Source organism: Tachypleus tridentatus, chromosome 6 (genome assembly GCF_004210375.1).
Source record: "Tachypleus tridentatus isolate NWPU-2018 chromosome 6, ASM421037v1, whole genome shotgun sequence".
Classification (NCBI taxonomy): domain Eukaryota; kingdom Metazoa; phylum Arthropoda; class Merostomata; order Xiphosura; family Limulidae; genus Tachypleus; species Tachypleus tridentatus.
In genome coordinates, this window is record NC_134830.1 from 60,316,776 (window position 1) to 60,336,931 (window position 20,156).

Here is a 20,156-nt window from a genome sequence, read left to right on the forward strand (position 1 = left end):
CTAACAAAAGCATCACTTGCTGTTTTTGTTCTGAGTATTTTATTGATCAATGGATTTTAGGGCCAAAAAATGTCCCTGAGGGGTACTCATCCTTTCTAACTGATCTCCGAGTATATCAGTGTAACATTGGAGCAAAACAAATTTGTGACTCTTGAAGTTAAAGAGTAAATATACATTTTAAAGCTTGTACACTGGGGAATGGACTTCAACAAATTGTGTTACACATTTTACAGTTTAAAAAGATTTTGAGTTTCTATTCACATCTGATATTTTACACTTTAATGTTTTAAGTTTTTGTATTATCTTTTTGTTTATGTATGATTAACATTGTCATCAGCCATTCCAGTCAGAGTTTTTTTCTTGTGTATTTCATCCATCAACTTTTGCATCTAGGTCAGCATTAACCTTTTGTCAAACTTGCATGGAAGTATATTTGCTAACATATTGATATTTCTAAGGAAAATATTTAGTTTTGTGGCATGCATAGTTAGTCAACAATAACAGATTATTTCAGAATGAAAAATGAGAATATTATGCTATCTGCAGAATTTGCTTGTAAATTATAAGGATAGAAAAATTCTTTTGAAGATTATATAAATTTATTTGCATATCAGGTAAACAGATGTTGAAAGTTGCATAAACTTTAATGTACATTTTGTTTTGCTTTTCTTAAGTTTGATATTTGGCTATTCATATTTGCAACTTGTTTTTAAGTATTGGAATTTACTTTCTTTACTAACAGTGTTTCAAAAAGTCCTTAATAACATGGTGCCATTTATTCTGTACAGAAATACTTTCTTCTAGTATAAATTGTTATGTATTGTATTACATCAGTTTACTCATTAACATGTTTTATAATATTTTAGTTATAGTGTGCGACTGATTTATCTTTGCATTGACTGAATAGTTGAAGATGTAATGGTTTTAGTATAATGTCAGAAGTGTTTGTGTCTTAAAAATCCTACATATGTAAAGATTTAGTTTTAAAACTTTGGAACAAAATGGTAGATTGTTGGTATATTTAATGTGTAAAGATATACTGCTTGAATGTTTTCAGATTATCTTAACATTTTATACAATTAATGTTAAATTGTAACAGGGATTGATCCAGGATTTTATTTAATGGGGTGGCTACTTACAGAATCTGAGGCATGTTTTCTCAGAAAGATGCTTTATAAAATGGACACTTGCTAAATATAAACATCATCTATATAGCAGAGTGTGAGATTAATAATGTATTAAGACCCTAAATGTTCTTCTGGTTGTCAGTTGTTCCCTCTTGGTTTGTTTAGTTGCTGAGGAAAAGAATGATGCGACTAGGCACTCTCTCCACCCCCAAGGATTGGGTTCGGATCCTCGTCGCACCAAACTTGCTCACCTTTCACCTGTGGGGGCATTATAATATGATGGTTAATTCCACTATTCATTGGTAAAAGAGTAGCCCAAGAATTGGCAGTGGGTGGTAATGACTAGTGACTTTTCCTCTAGTCTTACACTGCTAAATTAGGGATGGCTAATGCAAGTAGCCATCTTGTAGCTTTGCACGAAGTTCAAAAACAAAACAGTTTCAATGCTATGGAGAGTTAAACCTGTATCCGAATAATTGAAAATCCGTATAAAATTACGGTAGAGGTTATTAATGTGGCGCGATGCAAGATATGATTCTTCAGCTCTTTGAAACCAGTTTCTCTACAGTCTTGTAAATAAAACTAACAAAAAAAAAACCAATAAGGTCTACGTGCCACTGTAAGGTGGTTGTATGCAGCATCTACTTTGAATGGACACTTCTGTTTTGTAGAAAGGTAACATAATCCTGTCAATCCCCTTAACTCTCGTGTAGCTTTGCACAAAATTCAAAACCAACCAACCCCCAACGATCAGTCCCTGCTTAGATAAACTATTTCAATTTAGTCATCATCATTTAGCATCAATCTAAGTTATAATTACATAGTTAAAGTTGGATTTTACACTAGAGAAAGTTGATTAGTTATTATGCTTCTTTTAATCAGGGAACAGTTAAAGCCTCATTATTCCCATGGTATTCCTTGGAGTATGCATCAGTGGAGGAGATTATTCAACACTGCTCGTATACCAGGAGAAATTAAAGACTTTATTCATTGTAAATTCACAATTGGTAAGTCTGTTTATTGATCTACATCTAATACAACATCTAAAACTACTAGTGATATAACATTTCACATTATTCAGTTAATGCTTGTTGGATATGCAAGACTGTTTAGTATAGGCATTATTATTCAGTTTATTTTGTGAGTTATTATTTAATGATTGTTTAGTTTCTTATAACAAGAGAATTATAAATTAATCATTTTAAATGCGACAGTTATGACAAGTTTGGTTACATAACTTGGTAAGCACCGTTTATTGTGTTTGCAATTACATTAATATCACAGTTTTACCAGTACTGTTGATGTCATGTTACTCGAACCTCCACTATTTTTCTCATTACTGTAACAGAGTATTGTTAAGTCAGTTTTTTTCACATACATTACAGAATGTTTGAGGCCTCGGTGATTAATGTATGAATATAAGTGACGAAGTGAGTGTAATTTAAGAATTAAAGAAGTAAAACATAAAATGAAGTCAAGTGAAATGCAATTAGAAAAACATTAGTGAAAAAACAAATGAAATTAGCCAGAATATAAGTTATTAGCCATACAGAGCAATAATTTAAAGTAAGTTTCACAACTTAATAGAGATAAGGAGAATAATTTGTCTTGTTAAAGGGTATTCTTAAGTAATTAAACCCATCTGTTTGACTTTTACAGAACTGAGACAATTATTTGAAGTTTAAGATACAGCTATGGTAACCCATGGGGTAGTGTAAATAAATTCACCAATTTGTATTGTGAAAAAAGAACATTAAAACAAGATTAGTTATCTTGTCGATTGGATTGTAAAGTAATTGAATCACCGTAAATGTATTTTTCACAAGAAAAGAGAGTTATTTAGAGTTTAAGATACAACTGTGAAATTTGTAGTGTATAGAATTTGTGCACATAGTTTGACTTGTTTTAAATATATTATTTTAAAACAAGTGGATTGTGTGCTGTCCTTTTATTGTTTGAATTTATCACCAATGTTTCACAGACAAGTACTGTAGAAGAATCCGAGCCCTTACCCATAAAATCATGATAATGCTGTGAGTGAAAAGGTTCTATTTAATTTAAGTTTATTAATAAATATCTATTTAAGAAAAAGATAATACTTAGTCTGCTATCCTGTAGTGTTACATTATTGTAAATCTAGTTCAGCTTTAATAAAAAGTAATGGTTAAATCAAATCCTCTTCTGCATGCATAAGATTTGGTTAAGTTCCCAAAGAAACAAAAGAGTATAGTTTATGTATTTGTTGTTTGCATTGTGTAAAGGTTTTTATATCATCTTCGAAGTATTTTTTATTGCATTTACAAAGAGTGGACAAAAAAGTGCCCCCTGCAAATGTTGTTAATTTGTTATATCTTTTATTGGATAACAGAAAAATATTTAAAAACTATATGTCTTTAGAATGCAATTGACGAGATCTGTTTGATCCGTTTCTTGATCATTTTATAGGCTAATTGAAACAAGTAGATCTATGAAACTACAACAGGTGCATGACACCTTTTGTGAGAAAATGTAACTAAAATCTTGAAAAGTTCAGGTTTTTATGAAAGCCAGCATTAAAATTAGGATTTGAGATCATACTTGAACATTTCTCATTGAGTGCATTCTAAAAACATGTAGTTTTACATATTTTTTTTGTTATCTAATAAAAGATACAATAAATTGACAACATATTTAAGAGGAGGTACTTTTTTTTTCTCTACTACCCCCTGTATATCTTCAGTGTTTGATTTCTATCTAAAATCTTAGAAATATATTAAAGAAACTTATTATAGTAGCACTAATAATATGCTCTATGCATTTTTGAAAGTAACAGCTTGTTTGGTTCTTGTGTTAAAAGGCAATACAGTTATGTGCTCAGAAAATATAAACTGAAGAAGTCAGTAAAAGGATATTTTATACCATTAATCAACAAACCAGTCAAGAGTTTGTGACTTGCCTAAGTTTTTCAAGTAGCATATTACTGTAATGTCAAGACCTAAAAAATAACTAATTTCCTTCTAACAATCATGTATCGTGAGCTATCAATTATTTCTTCAAATGAGAACTGTCAAAGTAAAACACTAGTCAGTTTTCACAGTGTGGTAGATGTCATATGAAATTCACAAGGTTTGCACTGTATATATATATATATATATAACTACTAATTTTTGTGACACAGAAATGATGGTAATGGAAATAGTAATAGCTTTTATGTATAAAATTTAGTTTGTTGTAATAGTGTTCCCATTGTGAAGGTCATTGTTTTCATTTTTAATAAGTGGATAAAATCAAGATATTGTGAAAATCACTATACCTTCATTTGAATATCTTGAACAAATTTTATTAAAACTTGTCACATAAAATTCATTTTTTAGTATTTTACGACTGCATGTAACTTAATAACACTATATATATGCTTAATGGAATGGTATTATTTTCAGTGGAGACAATTTTAAAAATATAAGTGATGAAAATAAGGATTGTACTGAGAAACTAGCCACAGTTCTTATAAAATTTAACTGTATTCTTGCTAGTAACACAAATAATTTGTTATTATTTAAAAGAGTCACAGTCTTATTCTCATTTTTTTCACCATTAGGTACCTAGACGAAGATGTGACAACTAAGTAAAAAAATAATATTCTAAAAAAATTATTAAGAGACAGGGTTTTATAGTTGTATTACTCTTCAACAAATGAAAAGCAGAGGTGAAATTAAATTATGTTTTTGGAACACCACGTATTAGCAAAGTAAGGCTAATAAATAAGTTTCCTTGACACTGTATCACTCATCAAACCTGTAGAGTATGAGTACACTCCAATTCAAGATTGTCAGAGGTAGAGTCTGATGTGAAGGAACTTACTGAAAAATAATCTCATTTGTCACATTAGTGTGATGGTCCCTTGTCATTGATACAATCACTGCATCTGAGAGGTATGCTTGTCATTAGTCAATAGATGATCTTAATTCTCCTCTTATATTTGGTATATATTTGACCCAACACTTCTTAATGTAATGTTATGATGTAACTAAATACAGGGTGTCCCAAAAAATGTATACACTCTTTGAATGATTATAAATACAATGTTTATTGAGATATATCTAGGTTTTATAATCCAAGTTTAAGAAAACAAGTGTAGAATCTTTTGAGTTATCACAGGTGTTCAAACTAATGACCATTCTGATCCAGGTACTGCTTATAATGCAGACAGATAGGATTCTCTTTCAATTGCTGCTCTCAGCTCATTGACTGTTGCAGGTTTTGTGCTATAAACCTTATTTTTGATGCATCCCCATAAAAAAAAAGTCTAGAGGTGATCGTGGGGGAAATTCAGTGCTACCTCTTCGCCCAGTTCATCTGTTTGGCAAATTTTTGTCAAGATAGGCTTTCACATTACGATGGTAGTGGGGAGGTGCTCCATCTTGCTGGAAATAATATTTCTCATCTCCAAATTGTTCTCGAATGCGTGGCACAACAGATTCTTACAGCAAGTTCAGATAAATGAGACCAGTGACTGTGTTTTCGAAAAATAATGAACCAATTATACCCAACACTGATAATCCACACTACACTGTATCTCCTGGTAAGTTTACATGGTGTTCATCCATAACATGTGGGTTCTGAAGTGCCCAGTAGGTGTAATTGTGGCGATTAACTGAGCCATTTAACTTAAATGTGGCCTCATTGCTCCAGACAATCTTGTTTGGAAACTGTGCATTCTCTGCAGATTTTACCAGGTACTATTCACAAAATTCAATTCTCTGGTCAGGATCATCTTCATTGAGGGCGTGGACTAATGCTGGAATAAAACATTTTCAATGAATGTGCTTCAACATGCGAAGGATGCTCAATTTTGGGATTCTTGTCTCACGGGCTGTTTGCAGAACAGGTTTTCTTGGAGATCAGTGGAGACTTTCCAACAGCTCTGCTTCTCGTGTGGGACTGGTGGACAAGACAACCGTAGTCTTCCAGAATGCCCTTTATGGACTCTTGAACAGTTCCATTTGTTTTAAACTTATCTCTGATCCAAGTAATGGTGAGTTGCATTGGTGGATCTTTTTGAAACTTCCTTCTAAACCGTCTTTACACTTCAGCTATGCACTCACACTTCCAGTAGCACTTTAAGATAAATTTCCTTTTCTCAAAGCTTAGTCTTGCTTCTGCCATTACTTCAAATCAGTTACACCTGTGAAAAAAGAAAGTTTGATGAGTTATAATAATTCAAAGTGTGTATACATGTTTTTGGGACACCCTCTATATTGTTGAATTTATCATAAAGAGAGTTTATGTAAATTTCTAATTTTTAATGTACAAGATTAAATGCTGTGCATAAAAAATATTTTATCAATTCAAGACTCTTTCAACTTATTTGAAATTGTATGAGATCAGTATTGCTCAAAATGTCACAGAAAGATGGTTAAGATGATTTTGACCTGCTGTCATTGCAGTGTCAAGCCCTGCAATGTAACGTGATATGTTGAGGTTTTAATATACACTACTTTCTTGGAGGTCCTAGGGATATTCTTTTTGAGTTAGATAAGGACTTCTTAATGGCAAGTTGGTTATCATTATAGCTTCTGGTTCATATGGATCCCTCAGAATGGGTCCCTGTATCTAGTGAAGAGACCTCCCTGGAAATGTTTTGTCTGTACAAACATCCACTTGTGTGTTTGCCAAGCAAAGCAACATGTTCAGGGGAGAAGAAGATCCTAGTGGTTGAATGGTGTTAGGGATACTGCAGTGTACCACATTGCCCTTGAATTCCTGTGGATAGGTGGACCTGGGTCAGTTAATTGTTTCTATGTTGCTGTGGTCAACTGAAAGTTAATATTGGGAATTCTCATTGAGCATTGTGAATATTATGCCAGGTGCTCATGTTTGGGTATAGTGTACGTGAAACCCCAATATGGCTAGCTAATTTGGCATCCCCTTGTAGGACTCCATGGTGAGTATTGAGTGTTATTCTTTTCTTATGGAATTTTGAAGGAAATATAATAATAATCATAAATGGCTCTGTCACCTCTTTCCATTACTACTATATTTTGATTTTTAATCTTACATTCTCTTTACAAAAAGGTAATATACAAGATGTTACTTTTCATCCAAAAATTTCATCCAATGTTTAGAATCATTGGGTAAGGAACTAAGTTCTGGAAACCTGTTGGTCAAAACATGATGATCACATTATAACCAACTTCTTTTACAGACAGAATGTACTGAGATATACCTATTAATGTACTCTGCATGCTCCTTTTAACTTTTCAAGAAGAATTATTGTTGAGAAGGGTCTTACTGATACTCTTAGAGTCGGTAATTCACGCTGGCCTCTCTTATCAAGAAGTGATGACATATTCCCACTCACGAAAGTGGAATATCTGAGCCACTGATAGTTTTTATTTTGATGTTTAACACCTAAATACTGTTAAAATAGTTCTGAATTGAATTTTACAGTCTGACTACATATTGTCATTCATCTCTATTGTTTTTATTGTCAGAGATTTTACCCACAAAAACGATTTGCTGTGATAAGTTAACTTGCACTTGTTGTGGTAACAAAGATCATACCTGCAGTAAGTGCCAGTTGGAGCCTTGCTGTGTCAACTGCTTAGATTCCCATCCATCATATTCTAGATAGTGTACTAAGTGGACTGTGTAGAAGGAGGTTTTAGAAAATCAAAGCCTTTAATAATATCTCTCATCCTGAGGTTTAGAAAGATGGCATCCCCTCTTCCGAAATGGAGTTATTTTGCTGCTTTCTATTCCACTGTCTTGGTTGGTGTGGAAACAGATATCTTTACTCTTCCATTAGAGGCGTAAGGAGTCTTAAGGAAAAATCAGATGTTTTGATAAACACTGCCACTAATTTTGAACATGTAAGTAAGGAGAAGATAACTAGCTGGCAGCACTTGCCACCAGCTCTTGGATGTGTTTGTCTTCTGTTAGTATTGTTTTCTATGAATTAACTTGAATAGCTCCTTTATTTAGTATTAGAAAACTGAATGATCTTCCATTATGCTTTAACACTAGTATCATGGCCTTCAGCAAAAGTGAACTGTCCAGTTTGTTTTATATATTATACATGAAAATTTTCTGCCAGATTTCAGTATTGGACTGAAAGCTTGTAAAATAATATTTTTAATAGAAGGAAAATTTCATAGTGTTGTTTAACTTTTTTCCATATGTTTTTGAAAGATTACTTGATATTTTTGTTTCTTTTAAATTATTTCTTGTATGTCATTAACACATGGGTTGTTACCAACACTTTTATGCTATATTAGTATAATATAAACAGAAAGTAGTTCAATTACAATTCTGAATGTAAGACACTGAAACCTCATGTCATGAGCAGTGAAGGATACCTGGGACAAGAGGGTTAAGTATATTTAATATTGTTGATACTGCTGATTTAAAAATGTTATGCTTTACAGCACAAAGGGTATTGTTTCATGTTAATCTCAGCTATGACCTCTTGTGTTTTTTTAAATATCATTCAGTAGTAGTTCATACATGATAAAAACTTTTATAAATATTGTGAGAATGTTTAAAGAAGAGAAGTGTTGCATTTCATATTACAACATTTATGTCTTCATTAATACTGTAAAAATGAAAATTATTTTAACCTAAAGATGAACAGAAATTACAATCTAGTCTGACATTCAAAGTCAGCTCAATGAAAGTGATTATAATAGAGAAATTAATTTTATAGAGGATATTAGATTGTTTTGGGTAAATATGTAACAACTTTGTTTAGTAGTATTTCCTTTAACATAAGTGATTTTTTTCTTTCTAAAGAATCAGAAGGACCTGTTGGACCTGTAAATATTTTGGTTCTCTGCCGAGGACACATTTTTACTTTTGATGCTATTGACCACCAAGAGATGCCACTCTCACCACCTGAAATAGCTCATCAACTTTCGTTCATTAAACAGTGGTGTGAGTTGCATCCAGAAGGACTGGGCCTTGGAGCTCTGACAGTTGCAGATAGGACAACTTGGGCCAAGGTAAAGCATATTTAGAATTATGTAGACAACTAACTTCATAAAACAGAATCTGGTGTTCTTAGTCAATGGTTTCTTTTTCAGATGAAACAAAAAATATTATACGAGTTAGCTCTTTCTCGAGAGAAAAGTTTATTACCTTTCTCTTTTTCCCTCAATCATCATTGCAAAAGGATCATTTAATGTAATCATATTACATAACCCCAACAACTGGTTGCATCTTGTCTGGACCATATACATTAAAAATTGGTTTTCAGTGACTAAAGGACAGATAACATAATGTGTAACTTTGTGTTTAACACCAAACATTTCACCTCGTTAGCTTAATAAAATATGTTATTGTTGATTATATTACTCATTTGATTATTTAACATATGTTTGTTATCTATTTATATAGTTACAACAAAATTGATTCTTTGAAGTACTTTCATTATTATTTTCTTGTCATGAAAATTACATTTTCTGAATTGTCAGGTCAAACTTTGAACAAGTTTGGTATATTAAAGACAACAGGTGGTGCTGCTTCTTGGACCATTTAAATTAATTTATTGAATTGTTTTGTCTTGACTTACCTTTATAACATTCAAAATAACCAAAATTATATACATCTTTTAAATATAGAACAGTATTTTAGCATATATATCTATATATTTTGTGTACTTTTACTTATAGATAGTAAATGTAGTATTTATACTGTTCAGAACCGACAGTGGTTGATAAACATCCATCCCGATAATGAACTTTATCTTCAGGAGATTGAAGATGCTATTTCAGTGCTTGTAATAGATGAAAATGAACCAAAAACAGACACAGAGGTATTGTTCATCCACAAATGTATGTATCTATATGTCTGAACATGTGAATATAATATATATACTCTTCAAAAAAAGAAACTCAAATGGCAAAATTTGAGACAAATTGTTAACAACTTTATTCCGGGTAGTTCTGTATGACATGTGTGAAACTTTGCACATTCACTGCTGAACATCCAAAGTCTGCAAAGGTGAAGTCCACGCTCACTAGTTGAAGTTTAACGTCACTCAACATCAATAATGAGTATGCCCCCCATGAGCATCAATAACTGCTTGGCATCTCATGCCCATGGAAGCGATGAGATGACGAATCACATCCCGTGGAATGGCTGTCCACTCAGCCTGCAAAGCTGCTGCAAGCTGAGGTAGAGTCCGCGGGTGAGGTTGTCGCTGTGCAAACGTCGGTCCAACTCGTCCCAAAGATGTTCGATGGGGTTTAAATCTGGTGATCTGGGGGGCCAAGAAAGAACGTTGATGTTGTGGTGTCTCAAGAAGACAGTGGTGAGTCGGGCTGTGTGAGGACGGAAGTTGTCATGTTGAAAAATGTCGTTGACGTTTACCATGATGGGTTGCACATGGAGCCTAATACTCTCTCAGACGGTTGCGTATGGTCTGATCAGAAATCCTACGCAGCCCTGGTATGGTTGAGGCAGCAAACATCGCAGTGGTGGTCCTATCCCGAAGGTGACGTAACAGGATGTAGCGATCTTGTGCGGGCGTGGTCACACGAGGTCTGCCAGATCGTGGACGATCACGAGCTGATCCATGTTGTTGGTGATGATTCCATAGCCTTGTGATGGTGCTTGGGTGGACATTCACAGCTCTGGTAACATCTGATCAAGTTTCGCCTGCTTCCAAGCGACCAATGGCGTTGTTGCGTTGTGCTTCAGTCAGTCTTGGCGTAACTGTATTTGCGTGTCGGTGGCTTAACACTGAGCTATGGAAATTGAGAACCCATCATTTTTATAGGGATTTTGCACATGTTGCAATTGCAGAACATGCAAATCTCTCAAATAAATTTATTGGACACGAATGCGTTTTGGCGAAAAATCCAATGTTTTCCTCCGTTTTCAAAGTGCACAACTTTTATTGTCATTTTGGTCTGACAATCAGTGCCTTAATATGTGTAACATCACATACTCTGAGCTTGTAACGTTATTACATATATTTTTTTTTAAAATAAACAAAATATCCCTTTTGCGTGTCTTTTTTTGAAGAGTATATAATAACATGTATAATATATAAGATGGATAAAAACATTGTATTTTATTATTTTTGACTTAATTAATGATTCTTTTCAATTCCTATTTACCAGATAGTACCCATTAATAACCAGTTCTTTCACCTAAAGTAATAAATATTATTCTACCATAATTTGTAAGAGGCTAATTTCTCATTTATTAACCCTATCGTGACAGGTCAAAGGCCATGTCTTCATATTTGTTGGCTTACATTCAAAATGTTATTGAACTACTAATTTATAAATTTACATTCTTAATTTTGGTATAAAACTGTAGTTTATAATTCAAATTTTCATATTATACATTATATAAGTTTTAAATTTTAAATTAAATATTAAACAAATGCACACAAATATTGATTTTTGTGTTCCACGTGGTATGTTGAATACAGCTCTGGTTCAAATTAGATATTTGTGATGTCAATATACTAAGCCTGTAGTTATGTACAAATTAAGTACTCAAGTTACTAATATTGACAAGCTATAATATAAAATAAGAACATCATATCTTTCCTATTTGCTGAGCTATCACTTTATTTAGTGAATCAAATACAGTGGCCTTCACTTTTTAAAGTGGTCCCTTGTATACACTAACTTCTATATATGACATGTGAAAAACCATTTGGAAGTTCAGAATATTCCCTCAGTAATTTTCTGAGCTGTTTTGAAATACAACAACTTTCTATTTTTCTTTTGAGACCAACTTTTGTACTGATAAGTTTAGTCTATTGCCTATTTTCTTAGATATAAATACAGCTTAGTTATTCAACTTGAGAAAATTATAATAGAATCCTATAGTATCAGTGAAATAATTTAGGATTTTTGGGTTATTAAAATGTTTGTATAAAATACTTAAAATATTTTCTTTCACGTCCTTTACATTTCTTAAGGCTTAGCAAGCTATGACAAGCAGCAGCTGAGTACAAAGGTCATAACTGGAAGAGATAATTGTTTGCTTCACATTTTTATTTAGTGTTCTATATTTTAAGAAAAATTAGTTTTATAACATATATATGTAAAAATGGCTCGTTTGGGTTGAAAAATTTTCTCAACCCAAATGAGCCATTTTTACATATATATTTTTCTCTACAAGTGGGTTTTCTTGTCATCACTGATTAGTTTAATAACATATTTCTTAATAATCTATATATACTTATATAATGTATATTGATTGTATATTGCAAATTACTAGTCCACTAAAACACAGCCAAGAGGGGTCACTTTGTAAAGACTAAAGTTCAGTTTTAGGTTTTGGATACAGTAACATCAATGTATGTGTACTACGTCATTGTAACTTCTGTGTTGTAAGCCAGGCACAGCTGAAAGGTCAATATAATAAAAGGAATAAATTTATATAAATATATAAAGTTATGAGATTTAGGCTATTTAGTCTAAACACTTCCCTTTTATAATATTCTGTAATCATTCTTGAATGAAAAAGACATAATTTATAACTATTTCCTAATTTTATTTGGTGGTTACAAGATTGATCAAATCGACTGAACCCATACAGAAATTTATTAGTGAAAATAACATGAAGTCCAGATAGTTTTATCAATTGTTTTTTTAAAGAAAAAACTATGTGCAGGTGAGTTTCTACAGTTGTGCATTGCATCTGGCTTCAAAAAGAATTTTAATTTTTCAGTAAAAGGTTTTGATCAGAGTATTGACTTTTTCCCTCTTATAGCAGTTTAGTATTTGAATTTTCCTGTTTTGCCATCTATATTCTCATTTATTACACATTATACTGATTATAATTAAATATACTCTGGATATTTAGTTGTACAGAAAAAACAATACCACATTTAAAAAGCTTGCATTATCTAGATGTATTATACAACATCCTGGCAAACTGGGAAAATAAAGAGAGTACCCTATAGTTTTGAACAAAAACTGGGGCTTGTATTAATGTTTTTAGCCAAGATGAGCATTGTGAATTGTCCATTTACATGTATACATGAAGTAATATATTCAACTTTGTTTCATTAGGCATTACTGGAAAGTTTAACTGGCAATTGCTTCAACCGTTGGGCTGACAAATCTGTAACAAGCATTTTTTTTAATAATGGAAGGGTTGGATTCTCTGCAGATGTAAGTACCAAAAGAAGAAGCATAGTCAGAATTGTATATATTTTTTAATCCAACATTAACTCATCTATATTCCCCATAATGTTATTGAGCTTTAGAACCAAGTAATGTTTTGGTTATTTAAAACCTCAAAGTTCTATGTATCTATAAAATAAAATGTTAGGTGTTTGAAACTACATTGTTTTGTCTTGCTCTGCACTCATTAGTTCTAACCCATGCATGTGTGTTCTATGTGAATTTTGAATCATAAATACTGTGGAAAAAATTAACATTTTTATTTGACGCACTTGAAAGTTTGGATTACATATATGGTCATTCTCTCTTGTCGTGTAAAATTTATTTTATTGATATTTTATGGATTATATAACATAGATTAACGATATTGAAATGTGATTTTGTTGATGGTGAGCTGAATACAAATATTGTTTTGTTTTTTTCTAAGGTATTGATTAGCAGTGTGTAGTTCCATCCCTTAATATCATGATATTGTTTTCATTTTAAAGACTGATGCAAGTACTACTTTAGAACATGCACTAAAATATATAATTTAAAACAAATTTGGAATTTTACATTTCAAGAAAACAAACTCTGACATGAGTTTTAAAGACAGATTTTTCAGCTTAATCATTTTTGTCTCATGTTTTCTCTTTATTATAAAACTTACCCACATTTAATGTTTTCTTTAATCGTAACTGAATGATTTGTGGATCAAATATGTTTGACTCCAAGATTCAGTATAATAGAAATTAATACATGAAATTAAAATGTATTACTTTTGATTAATTGAATTAAAGAAGATTCTAATGGGTTGTTTGTGTATGTGTGGAAAACAAAACATTGATATTAACACTTGTTCTTCAGCACACTCCATTTGATGGGCTTGTAACTATGGTTATGAGTCATTATATATATTTAGCAATTGTGGAATGTGGAGGAAGTTGGAAGGTATGGATCATTATTTTACTCTTGTTGTATCATATAAAATACTATAATTACCAGAAATTGTGGAACATTTTATAGGTAGTTGTAGTGTCTTTATATTTTAATATGGTTTATGAGAAATTAGGTTGTATTTTTAAACCATTCTGTAATGAGAAATCAGCAGTATTTGAAAAAATTGTGTATTAAAAAGAAGAAGAAAAACAAGCATTGAGTTAGTTATATGTAAAGATTTATAAACTTAAGTGTCATTACTACAGAAAAGTGAAATGCAATTTTGAAATATTAGCTTGTTGTGTTTTCATTAAATTTATTTACGAGGATCACATTTAACAGTATAAAGAAGTTACTTAAGTGGTTTGTATGGTTAGGTTTTCTTTGACAACAGTTCAGATAACAATAATTTAAGTAAAATAATTTACTTACAAGAAGAATAACAATTTTTGCATAGTATCAACATTATGCTAAAAATCTAAATATTAAACACATAATTTTTATCTGCACACATTGTTCTGCAGTAATTGCTTATTACTTTATAAAGACTTATAGTTTGTTGCAACATTGGTTGAGAAGATGTACATCTTCATCACATTCATGTGTATATATGTATTAATATTAAACAGTTGAGTAAAATAAAACCAAAGGAAGGACTGCATTAAAAATAGCAAATTTAGACCTTTGACTAATGATAATTTGTTACAAACAAAACAAGCCCAAACAAAATAAAAAATGCTAAACCAATCAAAAAGATCCCAGGGTACAATATGGGATATAAAGTGTACCCTAGGTTTTGGAGGTGACTGAAGAAGTATGACTCACATTGTACATTGTGGTTGGGATACAGTCTATCTTCATTCACCAGTATATATATATAAAGATAACTTGATATCTGTGTGGTATATACTGTTTTTGTACATTCCTGATTGATATTTTTTGTTCTTATCTCCACATGTAATGGCTCTTCTTGACAGTTCCAATCTGTTGCATAGAGCTGTGTATCCCATACTTTCTTGGTTCATGGTGTCCTTAGTGTCTCAGCAATTATTTCACAGTGCTCCTAAGCAAAAAAAAAAACCTAACAATTCCATTTATTTAGTAGTTAGGTCCAAATAACTTAATACTCAATAAGTATTTAAGTTCTAACAACTTAAACTTAGTAGCCATTTGAAATAATAATAATACATGTAAATTGAAAGTAAAAACAATATTTATATTTCCTTTTTAAATAATCACAATTACTAATGGGATCTGTGTGCTTGTTTGGCACTGCACAGCTTCTCAAACCTTGGAATCAGATTGGACACCACTACCCTCATTTCCTGTTCCACATTGATTTTTGCATGGTACTTGCTTTTTATCACAGCAACCACCAAAATTCTAGCTTCACAGAGATGTGACTTCACAAATGGAATTAGTATTTGCTGAGCTTTAGCACTGAGCAGTGGATATTCATCTTTGACTGATATCCAAAATTAATTTAATTCCATGCTGCCAAATTTTGTTTTTAAAGTATTGTCACAAGAAGACAACTCAGAAGATTTTCTGCAGAGGTAAATTCAGATGGGGCCTTAGCCTTGACTGCATCTTGAATCCATGCATTCTCCATATCTTTTGTAAAGTAATTTTCAAACCAGTCACTGAGCTGTTTCAGGTGCTCCTCAAAATCAGATTTTAGTTCATGGGTCAAATTAACTTCATTGGATGTAACAAACTGATGCAACAGCAGGAAACAGTCTTTGCCACCATCTTCATTCATTTTTTTTTTCTCCATAGTAGTAACCTTTTTCTGAAGGCTAAAACCTTCTCTGCAAGTTTCAGAATGTTCTTGTTGCTTCCCTGCAGAGAGAGATTCCATGTGTTCAGTTTTTTGAAGAGATCGCACAGGTACACTAATTTTGACAAAAAAATCAGATCCAAGAAGTTTTAGTACATTTGTATTCTTCTTTGAAATAAGAGTATAGTTCCTGTCATAATTCAAATACACTGGACAGTACATTCCCATGGGAGAGCCATTGTGAGCTAGAGTAGTATAACAAAGATGTGTGCTCAGATCCCATATTGTAACAATTTTTTTTTTAGAGACCTTGCCTTCTGTGGCTGACTTTTTATAAAGCTCACTACTTTCAGTGCACTTTCCAGGACTAGGTTCAGTGGAGAACTCAGGTGCTTTGATACAAGGGCTCCCCTGTGGATTATGCACTAGGTTCATAGTACATCAAGAACTTTGTTTCTTGTGAGTGCCTGTCATCCTCTGTAACGGTCGAACATAGAACTACCACCATTGGTACAGCCGTCAACACACTTAGTCCAGTCTAAGTTGTTTTCACACAGAAAAGTGTCATGGATCTCAAACAAGTCTTGAGCCTTTGTAGCTGTGATACTTTAACAAAAGAGAAGGTCTTTAACAATTTTGTCACCATCCACAAACTGTGTGTAGCAAATCAAATGAGCATCCTTGTTACTATCCATCGCTTCATCTAACCGTAACCTGAATTCCTTCCCTTTCATTTTTTCAACTAGCTGATTGTAGATGTTTTTGGCCATATATGGATTGTACGACTGATAGTATTGTTGTATAAAGGCACCTCTGAAAGCAGTCTTCCTGCAGATTCACCAACCATAATGTTCACCATATCCACTGCAGTGAGTAAAATCAGTTCTTCTGAGATGATGTGAAGCTTTTTACATTTTGCAATTCTATATGACACCTTGTAAGTTGCTTGCAAAGCACTGCTTGGTATTGATGCTTGTTCCAAAAATGTACCTTTTTTTGTTCTTTCAGTTCTTTTAATTTTCTGGTAAAATAATCATGGGATTTACTAGCCATGTTAGGATGATTGATCTCTAAGTGGCATTTTAGTTTACTTGGAAGCATGCACTCTGAAGCCAAAACTTTTAGGCATAAAACACATATTTCGATTACTAACAGACCCAGAGAGTCAACAAGTAATATATAAAATCTAAGAAACAAGAAAGTTCGAGAAGTTACTGGCATAGCCAAAAGTACAAGTAAACAGAAAGATATCTCAAACATTGGAGAACATCGTCAAAAGGAATGTAGCGCCATCTAATGTTAAAACTCTGAAGTACATTGAGCTATTTGTTTGCGAGGTATCCAACAATGTTGATATCGCTGTGTTTCCCTCAAAAATCTGAAATATCTCACAGTACCCCTGTGAGTTTGCCCTGGGGAACTGCAGTGTACAGTTTGGGAACCACTGGCATAGAGTATTATTTCTAAAAATAATAAGAGTGGTATTATCACTTTGCAGGCTTCTTAACAACATGTATATCATGTGAAAATCTATAAACATTGTATATAAGTCCAGCGATATTGAAGTAATCAGTAATACTTATTACAAGTAACCATTAATTAATTTATCATAAGAATTAAACTTCCATAATAAATGTGAAGCAATTTTTCATTCATGGTTTGCTATAGAATAATTTTGGAATATATATGAAAATTTACCATTTTGGAAAAAATTATAAGTAAGGTTTAATATCTTTGCTATATGTTTGTCTTAACATAGCAAAGAAGAATGTGAAGTATATTTCTGTTGTAAATTATTAATCTTTTCCAGTAAGTGTTAGAGAACAATTTTTATGTGGTTTTAATAAATATTATAACAACAAAAATTAACTTTATTTTAAAATGTGCCCCAGTAGAAAACGTAATTCATTTGGAGAAGATTTTTTCTCTCTCTCTCTAGGGTATGAAAAGAGTGAGAACCTTGAAAGCTCCTAAAAGATTGGAGTTTCATTTGGAGGAACACATTATCAGAGCAATAAAACAGGCAAATGAAGAGTTTCAGATACAAGTAAGTGTTAGGAATTGTGCTATTCATGTGATTTATTTGACTGATGTAGAAACATTTTATCTAAAATGTGAAAGGAATCTTTACTGAATGTTTATATGAAATCTTTGGTGTGCTGAAATCATTCATAAACAAACTCAAGAGACAGCTGAATCAAAGAAAAAAACAAAACGTGTAAAACTTCAACATATTAATAATTAACAAATAATGAAGGAATACACCTCAAAGCAAAAACACAAAATGTAATGCCTCTTACACAAATTTGAGGGCCTGGTATGGCCAGGTGGGTTAAGGTGTTTGACTCGTATTCTGAGGGTCACGGGTTCAAATCCCCATTGCATCAAACATGCTTGCACTCTCAGCCATGGGGGTGTTATAATTTTATGGTCAATCCCATTCTTTGTTGGTAAAAGAGTAGCCCAAGAGTTGGCAGTGGGTGGTGATGACTAGCTGCCTTTCTTCTAGTCTTACACTGCTAAATTAGGAACAGCTAGTGTAGATAGCCCTTGTGTAGCTTTGTGCAAAATAAAAAAACAAAACAAATACAAATTCATAACTTTCAAAATTATGTACCTTTAATCACATATTGAACACTTTTATGATTACTTCAGAGTTTATGAGGGTATTGCTAAGCTCATTCCTGTATAACATAGGCGTGTGCTGTAACACTATCATTACACTTTGAATCACAGGTAATTTAGATTAATATGTCAGGAAAATAAGCTACAGTAGTAATATAACTATCTTAACTTGAACAACATATCCCTATTGTTTTTATAAAGAAATAGAGGAGTTGTGTGCATTGGTACATTTGCATTTGTTTTGGAGGGTCATGTGCAATACTTCATAAACATATGTGTGTTATATTAGCATTTGGGAAAATCATGTGCAATATTATATAAACGTTTGTTAGAGGCAGTTGTGTGTAATATTATATAAACATTTGTTAAGAAGAGGATAATATGTAATACATAGAAATATAATGGAACTGTGAAGTTTATTTGAAAACACTCAGTGGAGCATAACACTATAAAACGTACATTTTACAAATTGTAATCTCAGAAGAATTCTCTAGTAATAAAGATTTTAAGGGTAACCTTTAATATGTATTCTTATTTACAATCTTTGCCTTTTCCTGTAGGCAGCTAATGTTTTTTGTCATCATGGAATTTTTACACTTTATGGAAAGGAATTTCTACGTCCTCACAACTTCCATCCTCAAGCATTTTTCCAGATAGCTCTGCATTCAGCTTACTACAGACTTCATGGACAGTAAGATATATTTCAGTGAGACTTGCTGTTTAATTTAGTCATGTGCTAAAGAAAGTGTTCTTTGTAGCCTGTATGCTTGAAAATGAAGAAACTTAAGCTAGCTGTACAGGTTAGAAATGCAATAATTTAAAAGTAACTTTCACATTAGTGAAGACAACACTATATATAATACTACCGAAAAAATGTTTAATATTATGAATTGATGTACCAGAAAACTAAAATGTATAGTGTTCAGATTGACTTAACCAATGCTATATTGGGATCATCAAAGCAGGGAAAGATTACACCACAAAAGGAATGGGATAAGTTCTTTGACACTGTTAGTTAGAACTACACGTAGTGCATTCGACCCTTAATAGCTACACAGTTTAATTAATTTGCTATGGCTTTCAATTTGTATTTATTTTACTGAAAAAGTCTCAAGGTTTGTTTGTTTTTTAATGGACTTACTCTGGTATTTACAAGGATGAATATTTACCACTTGTTTTGGAAGTTCTCACTTTTATAAAGCATGCATATTGGCCTCTTTCAAAATTGATGCAAATCTGATGAGAAAAAGTTTGCAAAAGGAAATCTCTTGCACATTTCATGAAAAATCATTTATTAGAAAGAAGTTCCAAAAGTAAACACAGTAGTCTGAATGTCTACTTGGCCAGTGGCATTCAGTCTGTCTAAATCAGGATCAACTGTGCTTGCTATATTACCATTGTATTAAAGCTAACACACCTGTATTGTTGTCACTTACATAATGAGATAAAAAATATTTATTGAAAGTCAATGAAGAAACGTGAACAAGGTGAGAGAGATTGGCTGTTTTTATTGAAATATTCTGCTGCTTGTGATTTAACAAAGAAGGAAAGCTTGAACTTGAAAATGGCAGTGGA

General features: G+C 32.3%; 1 protein-coding gene across 9 annotated transcripts in view; it reads left to right on the forward strand.

Moving 5' to 3' along the window:
* CROT (Carnitine O-octanoyltransferase) overlaps positions 1-20,156 on the forward strand; it is a 65,274-nt gene that overhangs the window by 22,114 nt on the left and 23,004 nt on the right. For all 9 annotated transcript variants that reach the window (XR_013029091.1, XM_076505076.1, XM_076505072.1 and 6 more), the window contains 7 exons: positions 2,010-2,134; positions 8,898-9,106; positions 9,805-9,918; positions 13,145-13,246; positions 14,105-14,188; positions 17,896-18,003; positions 19,142-19,272. Coding sequence is in view for 8 of the 9 variants with exons in the window: in XM_076505076.1 (XP_076361191.1) it covers positions 2,010-2,134; positions 8,898-9,106; positions 9,805-9,918; positions 13,145-13,246; positions 14,105-14,188; positions 17,896-18,003; positions 19,142-19,272 (873 nt within the window). In the remaining variant the exon portion in view is untranslated. The remainder of the gene's footprint in view (positions 1-2,009; positions 2,135-8,897; positions 9,107-9,804; positions 9,919-13,144; positions 13,247-14,104; positions 14,189-17,895; positions 18,004-19,141; positions 19,273-20,156) is intronic.